The sequence below is a fragment of the Mesoplodon densirostris genome, chromosome 3 (genome assembly GCF_025265405.1).
Source record: "Mesoplodon densirostris isolate mMesDen1 chromosome 3, mMesDen1 primary haplotype, whole genome shotgun sequence".
Classification (NCBI taxonomy): domain Eukaryota; kingdom Metazoa; phylum Chordata; class Mammalia; order Artiodactyla; family Ziphiidae; genus Mesoplodon; species Mesoplodon densirostris.
Genome location: NC_082663.1, coordinates 99,964,887 through 99,978,238, shown reverse-complemented (window position 1 = coordinate 99,978,238; position 13,352 = coordinate 99,964,887). Strand labels below are relative to the sequence as shown.

At 33.7% G+C, this 13,352-nt stretch overlaps 1 protein-coding gene across 3 annotated transcripts in view; it reads right to left on the bottom strand.

Annotated features, from left to right (window-relative positions):
- Window positions 1–13,352, bottom strand: part of DMXL1 (Dmx like 1) — a 138,544-nt gene that overhangs the window by 44,632 nt on the left and 80,560 nt on the right. For 2 of the 3 annotated variants that reach the window (XM_060093277.1, XM_060093274.1), the window contains 4 exons: window positions 9,991–10,076; window positions 8,367–8,568; window positions 6,987–7,104; window positions 3,498–3,560 (listed from right to left, as the gene is read on the bottom strand). In XM_060093277.1, the coding sequence (XP_059949260.1) occupies window positions 3,498–3,560; window positions 6,987–7,104; window positions 8,367–8,568; window positions 9,991–10,076 (469 nt within the window). The remainder of the gene's footprint in view (window positions 1–3,497; window positions 3,561–6,986; window positions 7,105–8,366; window positions 8,569–9,990; window positions 10,077–13,352) is intronic. The other variant, XM_060093276.1, reaches the window with a different exon arrangement.

The following is a 13,352-nucleotide window of genomic DNA, read 5'->3' as shown; positions in this document are numbered from 1 at the left end:
TAAGACTTTCTACAATATAAAGCTGTATGCCTGGAGTACTTCAGCACTACTCTAACGATATAATAAAACAAACATGAAGATGAGATCTAAAGACTATCAAAGGCATACTAGAAGGAAATGGGAAGCAGTCAGATGAATATAAAATGACACCAATACCCAAAGTATTAGGGAATATAAATACTAAGAAATAATTTTGTTTTCAAGATTATAGCAGAGAAATGAGAGGTAATATCACTATAGATTCTACTGTGTATTAAAAGGATAAGGGAAGATTATGCATAACTTTACACCAATAAATATGACAACGGAAATGAAGCAGATAAATTTCTTGAAAGGTATGGACGACCAAAAGCTCACTCAAGAAGAAACAGAAAACCTGAACTGCTCTATATCTGTTAAAGGAACTGAAGTTGTAGATTTAAAAACTCCAGGCCCAGATAATTTCTCTGGTGAATTCTACCAAACACTTAAAGAAGAAATAATACTGATTCTACACAAATTCTTCCAAACAATTAAAAGGAGAGAATATTTTCCAACTCACTCTGTGAGGCCAGCATTTGTTTAAAAAAAAAAAAAAAAAAAAAAACTCACACACACACACCCACACCCACGCACGAAAAAAAAAGATAAAACAAAAACCCCAAAAACATTAAAAGAAACTAAAAACCAGTATCTTTAGTAAACACAGGTACAAAAATTCTTAACAAAAATTTTAACAAATCAAATCTAATTAATATATAAAAAATATAACACATCATGGCCATATGGTTCTTACCCTGGGAATGCAAACTTGATTTAACATCAAACAAAGCCATCAATCTATTTATCCATATTAACAGACTAAAAGCAGAAAAACCATATGATCATCTCAACAGGAGAAAAAAAAAAGCATTTGACAAATTCCAACATCCATGCCTGATTAAAAACTCCCAACAACCTGAAAAAAAGAAACTTCTTCAATCTTATGAAGGGCATCTACAAAAACCTTACAGATAACATCATACTTGATGACAAAAGACTGCATGCTTTCCCCCCAAGATCAGGAACAAGATTAAAATGTCTGTTTTCACCATTTCTATTCAATACTAGACTAGAAGTTCTAGTCAGTGCAGTAAGATAGTAGGGTATTAGCCTAAAGATAAACAAATAGATCAATGGTCCAAAATAGAGTCCAGAAATAAACTTCCAGATATATGTCAATTGACTTTTTAAAAGAGAGAAAGGCAATGCAGTGGAGGAAAGGATAATCAAAGTGGTGGAACAACTGATACACAGATTTAAAAAAAAAAAGTAACTACAATACACTGTATTAAAAAATTAACTGAAACTGGGTCATAGGCCTAACTATGACTATAAAACATCAACAAAGCAGGAGAAAATCTTTGTGACGTTAGGTTAGGCAAAATTCTTATAGAAAGAAAATCCATACACAGAACAAATTTTGATGAGGTCCAATGTATCAATTAAGAACTTCTGCAGTTTAAAAGAACTTGTAAAGAGAATGAAAAGACAAGAAATCATCTAAGAGGAAATATTTTAAAATCACATATCTGATTTGTATTTAAAAAATATAAGGAACTGTTGAAACTCAACTAAGAAAACATACAACCCTATAAAAAACAGACACAACATCTGAAAAGACACTTCAACCAAAAAGTAACACAAATGGCAAATAAGCACATGATTAAGATGCTTAATGCAAATTAAATCCATAACGAACTACCACTACACATCTACTAGAATGGCTAAAATAAAAAGGCTGACCATACTAAGTGTTGGTGAGAAGGCTAAGCAACTGATTTCATATACTGTCGCTGAGAATGTAAAATGGTACAATGGAAAATACTTAAGCAGTTCCTTAAAAAGTTAACCATACACCTACACTATGATTCAGTCATTCCATTCCTTGTGTAGGCATCTACACAAGAGAAATGAAAGTATATGCCCACACAAAGAAACTTGTGCATGAATATGGTAAGTAGTCTTATTTGAAACAGCCCCAAAATGGTAACAGCTCTAGTGTTCATCAACAGGTAAATGGACAAACTGGTATTGCCATACAATGAATATAATTCAGTGATAAAAAGGAATGAACTACTGAAATATACAATATGGAAGAATCTCAAAATAATTATGCTAAGAGAAAGGACACAGGGAAAAAAAGACATACTGTATGATTCTATTTACATAAAATTCAAGAAAATGAAAACTAATCAGTAATGTCAGGAAGCAAATTGGTAGTTGCCTGAGAGAAAGAGGGCAAAGGTAGGAAGGGAGAAGGAAGGAATTAAAGTTTTGAGGTTGATGGATATATTCATTATCTTGATTGTGATGATGGCTTCACCAATGTATACATATGTCAAAGTTGACCAAACTCTACACTTTAATAAATATGTGCAGTTACTTTAAGTCAGGTATACCTAACAAACCTGTTTAAAATAAAACTGTAGCAGGTGGATTGGAAAATTCTGGCCAAAAATGGTTATGATGTTAACCAAACAGAATGACTGACTTTTGATGTAGTGTGATGACTACAGAAATACAACATTCTAATTATTAACATTTTATAAAATCTGTCAAAAGAAAAGTCTTAGGATAAGAATTCATGATAATGTACAGACTATAATAATTAATGATTACCCAGGCAAAGAATATTGTTAACTGATTAAAAGTCTGAATTACATTCCCTCAAAACTTCTGAAGGCCATTAGAAATTTCCAAAGTATGGACAGCATATATTTACTTTGCCAAAGTTTTAGTTACAATATACACTTTATATCAAATCAGTCTTTTTAAACTAATTGCATAGAATCCTTTGGGAAAGAAAAAGAAGTGGAAATTAGTAGCCTTAAAAAAATATTTTGAGAAATCATTCCCCTAAAAATTACTCTGTTGAGATTGTCTTAAAATAAGAATATGAAACATATAAATTTAACACCAACCTACTAAAAGTTGTATTTGAATGTTTGATCACAGAACATCTGGGAGTTATTTTATGATTGTACAAATTCTCATCCTTTCTGCTCTTATTCTCAAGTACTCTGAGTACTTACTATGCATAAGGCAATGTGCTATATGCTACTGGAACCAGTAAAACAAAGGCTACATAATAGTATTTGATATTTTTCAAGTAATTTACATCATAGGAGAGAATTTTAACTTCAAAACTGATACTTTCAGAAACAGAACAATACTACTATACTTCTATAATACCTACTGTAATTACATTTTATTAAGAACCTTAGTTTTATTTACTCAGAAAAATCTGCAGCCAAAATAGGATACATTCAACTCCCTTTAAAACTGCATTGTCTTAATAACAAAACAGAAACAATTTTTATGATTGTAATATTTAACTTGTTAAAAAAAGAATAATTTGAGGGAATAGTAATTTAATTGCATTAGAAACAAAGTCCAGTCCAAAACTAAAATGCAAACACTTTGTTTTTCTTGTTAAAGAATGCAATTTCTAACTTCAGTTGAATGATATTTTGTACCTTATTGATGTTTGGCTCCTCCATCATAGAATTTTTGATGGTTTCACAGCTGTCCTCTAATGACTTAATCAAGAAAGAATAACCACATGACAAAGAGTAAGGATGAGATGTAACATGCAAAATACTGGGGATATTTTTTAAATTTTTATTTTTAACTAAATTTACTCAAAAACAACACTGGACTGAGTTATTATTTTTTAAATTTCATATATTTTAAAAGAAGCATGTGTGGGGATGCATGATTGGGGGTTGGGGAAAACTTAATCCATCGGAACTCCTTAACTATCACTATAAATTTTATTCTATTTCCTAAGAAATTTTTACCCACTTAACTCATTTGAAACGTTGACATTAAAGCAAGATTGAGCCCAAAGTACTTTATACTACAAATTTCAGAGCTACTAGTGCCAGAGTACTATCAACTGAAAATTAAAGTCAAATTGTTTTCTTACACACTATTACGTCTTGTCTCCATTATGATTCCTCAAGGAAGACCTCCTGATTAGAAAATTTTTGATTCCTAGGTTTCTAATTCTCTCCTTCTCTTGATTTAGCCAGAACCAGTCAATAAAATGCTTGGAGACACGTATCATTTTTAAAAGGGGATATTAGCACTTGTTAAAGAAAGAGATGATTCAAGATCTTTAATTCTCAGAAAATGAAAAAAAAAAACCCAGAAGGCATTGGGGATAAAAATGACAGCTGCCAAGCATTTTTTTTTTTTTTTTTTTTCTTTTTGCGGTATGTGGGCCTCTCACTGTTGTGGCCTCTCCCGTTGCGGAGCACAGGCTCCGGATGCGCAGGCTCAGCGGCCATGGCTCACGGGCCCAGCCGCTCCGCGGCATATGGGATCCTCCCAGACCGGGGCACGAACCCGTATCCCCTGCATCGGCAGGCGGACTCTTAACCACTGCGCCACCAGGGAGGCCCAAGCATTTTTGTTGTTGTTGTTGTTGGTTATGATTCAGATATAGTCTATTTGCAGCTATCTATACTTTACTTCCAAATAAGCACAAACAGGAAAGAACTTCTATTTTAAAAATGCATGTGCCAGCAAACTACATTATATACGAAAAGAAAAGAACTGAGGATACACCAGGATTTTAATGTCAGATGAAGAAAACGTCATTTCCAAACATGTAAAGGAATAAAGAAAACAGCAGCATTCTCAAAATACTCTCCAACATCTCCCACTGAAAATTCAAGGCCTATCACACATTTATTAATATTTCCTAACCATCTGAAAAGTCAGTGACTTGGGCTCAACTATTTAAGTATAATCATCATTTTATAAAGCAGAGAAATGGAAGGTAATTTTGTTAATACCACAAAAAGGCTGGTCAACTTTCCAGTAAAGATTAAATAACTTTGTACCAACTCTATAAAGTTAATATTTTATTTAATTCCATCTAATCTATGTTTTACTACATAAAATTTTTCTTTTCATATTTCCTTTATCAAAATGTCACTATCATCATCAAGAATAAAACAACAAAGTAGTAACAATAAATTTCTAATAACTGCCATTAATCACGCCAGGTTTTAAATAAGTTAAATCTGCTAATCAAAGTACTGTAAGGTATATCATATTCATTTTGGAGATTAAAAAAAACTAAAATCGGAGAAAATATTTAGCTTAATGATAGCTATAAAACTTTCAGTGCAACATTCATATTCATGCTTCTGATTAAAATAATTACAATACAAAAATAACTAAAATTTTCTTAAGATATCATGAAACTCCTATGAAAACTAAGATTAAAACAGCAGAGGAATTTAACAGGTATAGTTGTACTCATTTATCCATTATCCTTCCATATGCATTCTGGCTTGGTTATGCTCCTCTATTTCCTTAATGACTCTATTTCCTGAATCAACTAGACAATCCGGTGGTAAACTAGTTTTCTGTTTTGTTTGTTTTGAGAAAGATTTCATTTCCCAAATGCACTAAATATATCAGCAGTGGAGAAATGTTTTTATCTTCATAACAATATTAATCAAATATGGCAACGGTTTTTAAAAAATGATTTTGTACTTGAAATTACTATGCCATATTTGCATGTTCATATTACAAGGTGCATCAATGAAATCAAAGAAGTAATAACAAGCAGAGTGAACATGCTATTTATACAGAATGCAGCAGTGCTTCATATACCATTATTAGGATGCTTTAACTTGAAATAAATTATTTTAGGCAAAAGTATATTTAAAATAAGAAACATTACCTCAGCAGTAAACATATTATAGTTACTCTGACACTCTTATCTAGCACATTCATTTTTAATTTTATTTATCCAAAAAATTTCTTAAACTGTTTTAAAGGGAATTCATATACTAAATATTTAAGATATATCTGACATAGGTTAAAAAAATACATTAATTTGTATTATATCTAATTGTATCTATTGTTTGCCTAGATTTCAATGTTATACTAAGGTACACATGTCAAAAGTCTTCTAAGTTATTAGCAAGAACACTATATATTTTGTTTCCTGACTTGGCTATTCAAATATATTTACCCAATTAGTCAAATAGTAAATAACAACACATGCAGTTGCCTCTTACAAATTAGTTCTTAAACTGAGAGACAATGAGATATATGTAATTTTCCTTTTTCAATAAGGTTAGATGCCATCTTGCTTTTTGCTAACTTGTCTATTAAGAAGCCATTCTATTTCCTTATTTTTCTAACTAAAATATCTTCCTTTTCTCCTCCCACTTCAACAACTGCAAAGCTTGCTTTTAGATTAGTTCAGTGCTTCTCAAAGTGTGATCCACAAACCAGCCGCCAGGCTTGAACTCTTTGTTACTGATCCATGAGAAGATAAGGAATTAACTGCATCACTAAGTCCACTGTTTAATTTATCTAAAACTTTTTAATAGCAAAACTATTTCAAAGAAGAGGCAATATGTTAATTTATATTCCAGTACAGGTTCCCCATATCATCAAACTGGACTTACCAGTAGCACTGCACTAAATGAGAAAAATAATCTTTATGATAATAACATCAAGGTATAATCAACCAATTACAGTATAATTATAAATTAATTTCAGTCTGCAAAATTTTACTAAGTATAATCAATACAAAAAAAGGAAAATGTACATATTTGAAATGTTTGCAGTATACAAACCTAGTTTCAATGAAACTTCTAAGATAAACTTTATCACATGAAAATGATGGGAAATTTCCACTTTGCCTCTTAAAATGGTAATCATGACAACTCAAAACCAGGAAACAAGACAAAAAATCTTAAGTCAAACAGTATCTTTTTGGGAAAAAAAGTCCCAAATACATCTGAATTAGTTACTTTAAATTAAATTGGTTAGGAAAATACTGACCCTCTCGTTTTCTATGTATTAACTACATAATACATGTTTATGACATAATGAGTTTTTAAAAAATCTGTAAAATGCAACTTATTCTTTATAGTTAAAAATACAAAAGACTTTAATAATAAAATAGCAAACAAGTTTTAATTTATACAGACCTCATTTAGACACCTTTTCTTTGTGAATATATTTCTGATAAAGGTTTCTTGAATTTCTTCCTGCTTTACCAAGTACTGCCAAAGTCTCTTCACAGACAGTGACAGATGGTGTTTAGATCTACAGAGAGACAATATATTTCATCATACACTTCAGAGATTTCTGGTTAATCTGACTATATTTCCTTGGGGCTATATGAATGTTTATAATAATAAATTAACTAGAATCAGACCACATCATCTACGGTAGCAATCAGCAAACATTTTCTTAAAAGAGATAGTAAATATTTCAGGCTTTGTGGGCCATATGGTCTCTCTCCCAACTACTTAAGTTCACCACTGAAGTGGGAAAGCAACCATAGGTAATACTAAAATGAAAGGGTGTGGCTGTAATCCACAAAACTTTATTTACAATGCAGAAGGAGAGTGGATTTGGCCCCATAGGATGCAGTTTGCTGACCTTTAACCTAAGAACATAATATCTAACAAAAGAGGTATGCTTCCTACAAAAGATCTAGAAGCAAAACTACTCAAAGTGTTGTTTGTGAACACATACTGGACCATGAACTCTGTTACTGATGTGCAGTGAGGTAAGAGCCCATGAAAGAATGTAAATCAACTATGTCACTAAGCCACTAAGTACACTGTTTAGTTCAGTTAACATTTTTTGTAGTAAGACTTTCTTAACGAAGCAAGCAATGAATTGATTTACCTCTTGGTGCAAATGCTTTATCTCCTCATGTACAGTAAAACAGTCTGCTAACTAGCTATTCCAAATAGCTCTGCTCCAACACAGGTGTCAGAAAACACTGGCCCATGGCTCAAATCCAGCCTACCCTTTCATATTCAAAAATAAAGTTTATTGACATTACTATATTTAGAATAGATAAGCAACAAGGACCTACTGTATAGCACAGGGAACTTGTCTCAATATTCTGTAATAGCCTAAATGGGAAAAGAATTCAAAAAAGAATGGATACTTACATGGGTATAACTGAATCACTTTCCTGTACACCTGTAACTAACACATCACTGTTAATCAACTACACTCCAATATAAAATAAAGATTAAAAAAAAGTTTATTGGATCATAGCCATGCCCATTCATTTCCTGTCTATGGTTGCTTTCACTCTACAATGGCAGAGTTGAATAGCTGCAAAAAGGATTGTAGGGCCAGTAAAGGCTAAAATATTTACTATATGAACCTTTGCAAGAAATGTTTGCTAACATCCGGACTACAATATGCATCACACAGACACAGATATGAGCCTAGAACAGCAAATTAAATATTGAAGTACTAAAATATTTTTTCTTTAAACATCACCTGATGACATTCTGATTTAATAAAACTCGTATTAGAACAGTACTCATATGAAACCCTACTTGAAAGGAGTATTTGTAGGTTCCAGCAAAGCTTTGTGGCGGAGAATTGCAGGACCTGCAGACACACTCTCTTCAGAGGTATGACTTGCAATATAGTTTTGAGGTGGCCCCCCATGGATTTCAAGTCGTCGGAGAAGAACTTGTTCCCAACACTGAAGAGTTTTTAGAACGGCATGACAAAGTGGTGAACTAACTGGAAGCTCTATAAAGAGAAAATCAAATTGACCCACATTTATCTTCTGCAGTAAAATGCTATATTCAATGTAGAGAATAAGATATAAACACAAATTTTGGCAGAGGCGATGTGAAAGAGAGGTGAGCACAGAAATCCAGAGGATTGAAAAGAATGTCATAAATCTGTATAGCATTTCAACATAATTAGTGGCCTAGGACAACAGAAAAAAAGGGCAATCTAGGTCAAAATTACATCATACCTTTACTACTAGAACTTGGAATAACATTTGTGACTTGTGATTTAAATAACTGCCATAGTGGTTAAGAATCCGCCTACCAATGCAGGGGACATGGGTTTGAGCCTCAGTCCAGGAAGATCCCACATGCTGTGGAGCAACTAAGCTCATGCGCCACAACTACTGAGCCTGCACTCTAGAACCTGCGAGCCACAACTGCTGAGGCCTGTGCGCCTGGAGCCCGTGCTCTGCAACAGGAGAAGCCACCGCAGTGAGGGGCCCACTCACTGCAACGAAGGGTAGCCCCCGCTCACCGCAACTAGAGAAAGCCGCGCACAGCAGCAAGGACCCAACACAGCCAAAAATAAATAAATAAAATAAATAAATAAATAAATAAATAAATAAATAACTGCTATAGCAACCACTGCTTTTGACTTTAATTTCGCACAAAAAATGTACCTGAATATTATAAAAATATGTTTGGGAGGAAAATTAATTGCTTTAAGTCTTTGTATCAGCCCAATTTATGTACAGCACATAGCTAGACTTCTTTTGAAAATTAAAATAATATACAAGGTAAAAAAAGTGAAATAATACTTACAAAACTCAGCATTTTCCAGTTCTACACTTTCATACTGCTGAATCCTGATCCCCCTTTCAACTTTTAGCTATTCCTGCTGTTTACCTTCAAAAATCTAAATAATATGCTTATGATTTTTTTCTATTTTAGAAATGATCTACTGATTTACTACTATGAAATATGAGAATAAACTTCCCCTCTCTCCATCATTCCAATACAATCCATAATAACTTTTGGTTAGATTGATAATTTAGTGTCTACTTTGTTTTATATATATGTAAATAGAGATCACAGCTGAACTACTTGGTATACTATCATGCCCCTTGCTTGCCTGTAAAATCTTTTTCTCCCTCAGAGTTAATAATTACTAAATTTTTGCTTTTGTTTAGTTTCCTACGTGTCTACAACTATTAAATCTCCAACACCTTGGCTAGAGCTATAAACCCAGTCTCAATACAGTCAATCACATCAGCTTCAGATTCCCTGCTTTCTTGGACCCTGTCCTCCTAAAAGCACCTAAAAATATGATAGACCCATAGGAAGTTACTAAACGTTTTCTCCACTACTTGAAAAAAATACAAATAAGTCAATCAAAAGCAATGGCAATATAAGTTCATGTTAAGCTATTTATTACCTGCAAGATCATGACCTGCAAAGGGATAGAAAGTCTTCAAATTGCTGAGCACCAACTGCACCATTGCCAAACGCATCAATGACCAACTAAAAACAAAGCAACAGTAGATCTGTTAAAAATTTACTTAGGGATTGAGAAGACTACACACTCTTTATTCCAGCAATTCACTACCAGGAATCTACCCTGAAGATATACCTCCACAAAAACTAAACAATACATGCATGCAGTTACTCATGTCAGCATTATCTAGAACAGCAAGAGTAGAAACAACCAAATTACCCATCAGAGTAATTGTAATAGTTGAATAACTAGCTCTGAATCATGGAATATTTTAGGGTAGCCAAAAGGATGTCGAAATGTTAATATGGAGTGAACCCCAGCATGTATTAATAAATAAAAAGCAAGTTATAAACATTATATATAGTATGCTACCTGCTACCTTCTGTGTAAGAAAGCAGCGGAAATAAATTTTACACACACACAGAGACACACACACACCCTTATTTTTGAAAACAGAAGGATAAACCAGAAACTAATAAGTATCTGTAAAGGGTGTAGAGGAGGACTCAAGTGGAAGGGATATGAGACTTCAGATTTTATATTTTTATACAGATTTCCTTTTTTTAATTAAAAAAAGATACTTAGGCATTTTTTTTTCAAGCAAAAAATTTATTTCTTAGAGCACTGATTTTTTACTACTCTAAATTGTGGTAAAATACATATGACATCTTAACTACCTTTAAGTGTACAGTTCAGTGACATTAAGTACATTCATATTGTGCAGCCACTACCACCATCCATTTCCAGAATTCTTTTCATCTTGAAAAACTGAAACTCTATAACCATTAAACAATAACTCCCCATTTTCCCCATCTCCTAGGCCCTGGCAATCAGCATTCTACTTTCTGTCTCTATGAATTTGACTATTCTAGGTATCTTACATAAGTGGAATTATACAAGCATTTGTCTTTTTGTGCCTGGTTTATTTTACCTAGCAAAATGTCCTCAAGATTCATCCATATTGTAGCATGTGTCAGAATTTCCATCCTTTTAAAGGCTGAATAATATTCTACTCTGTGTATCTACTACATTCTTTACTGCATTCAATTTGCTGACAGACACCTGAGTTGCAATTACCCCTTGGCTATTATGAATAATGCTATTATGAGCATGAGTGTACTACTACCAGTTCAACACCTGCTTTCAACTTCTTGTGCTATATATCCAGAAGGGAAAGCTGGGTCACATGGTAATTCTACTTTTAATTTTTGAGGAACTGTCATACTGTTTTCCACAGTGGTTGCACCAGTTCACATTCCTACCAACAGTGCACAAGGGTTTCAATCTCTCCACACCCTTGCCAACATTGTGATTTTCTGTTTTTTTTGATAACAGCCAATCTAATGGGTGTGAGGGGATCTTTCATTGTGGTTTTTATTTGTATTTCCTCAATAATCTGTGATAGTGAGAATCTTTTCATGTGCTTATTTTGAAAAGTATCTGTTCAACTTATTTGCCCATTTTTTTTTTTTTTTTTTTTTTTTCCGGTATGCGGGCCTCTCACTGTTGTGGCCTCCCCCGTCGCGGAGCACAGGCTCCGGACGCGCAGGCTCCGGATGCGCAGGCTCAGCGGCCATGGCTCACGGGCCCAGCCGCTCCGCGGCATATGGGATCCTCCCAGACCGGGGCACGAACCCGTATCCCCTGCATCGGCAGGCGGACTCTCAACCACTTGCGCCACCAGGGAGGCCCTATTTGCCCATTTTTAATTGGGTTATTTGGGTTATTTTGTGTTGAGTTACACCGATTGACTTTTGAGCCATGTAAATATTCCATATATTCAAAAAAACAAAATCAGGTTAACACAGGACACCAGCAAATAAAAATCTCATACTGATACCAACACCAGACAAAGACATCACAAAAAAGGAAAATTACAGGCCAATATCACTGATGAACATAGACACAAAAATCCTCAACAAAATACTAGCAAATCAAATCCAACAACACATTAAAAGGATCATATAACATGATCAAGTGGGATTTATCCCAGGGATGCAAGGATACTTCAGTATACGCAAGGATACTTCAATATACGCAAATCAATCAATGTGATACACCACATTAACAAACTAAAAAATAAAAACCATATGATCATCTCAATAGACACAGAAAAAGCTTTTGACAAAATTCAACACCCATTTATGATAAAAACTCTCCAGAAAAGTGGGCATAGAGAGAACATACCTCAACATAATAAAGGCCATATATGACAAACCTACAGCTAACGTCACACTCAATGGTGAAATGCTGAAAGCATTTCCTCTAACATTAGGAATAAGACAAGGATGCCCACTCTTGCCACTTTTATTCAACATAGTTTTGGAAGTCCTAGCTACAGCAATCAAAGAAGAAAAAGGAATAAAAGGAATCCAAATTGGAAAAGAAGAAGTAAAACTGTCACTATTTGCACGACATGATACTACACACAGAAAATCCTAAAGATGCTAACAGAAAACTACTAGAGCTTGTCAATGAATTTGGTAAAGTTGCAGCATACAAAATTAATACACAGAAGTCTCTTGCATTACTATACACTAACAATGAAAGATCAGAAAGAGAAATTAAGGAAACAATCCCATTTACCATCTCATCAAAAGAATAGAATACCTAGCAATAAACCTACCTAAGGAGGCAAAAGACCTGTACTCAGAAAACTATAAGATACTGATGAAAGAAATTAAAGATGACACAAACAGATGGAGAGATATACCACGTTTTTGGATTGGAAGAATCAATATTGTCAAAATGACCATACTACCCAAAGTAATCTATAGAATCAGTGCAATCCCTATCAAATTACCAATAACATTTTTCACAGAATCAGAACAGAAATTTTACAATTTGTATAGAAACACAAAAGACCTCGAATAGCCAAAGCAATCCTGAGAGAGAAAGACGGAGCTGGAGGAATCACACTCCCTGACTTCAGACTATACTATGAAGCTACCGTAATCAAAACAGTATGGTACTGGCACAAAGACTGACATACAGATCAATGGAACAGGATAGAGAGCCCAGAGATAAACCCACCCATCTATGGTCACCTAATCTACGAGTAAGGAGGCAAGAATATACAATGGAGAAAAGACGGTCTCTTCAATAAATGGTGCTGAGAAAACTGGACAGCTATATGTAAAAGAATGAAATTAGAACATTCTCAAATACCATACACAAAAACATACTCAAAATGGATTAAAGACCTAAATGTAAGGCAGGATACTATAAAACTATGAGAGGAAAACAAAGGCAGAACACTCTCTCATATAAATTGCAGCAAGATCTTTTTGACTCATTGCCAA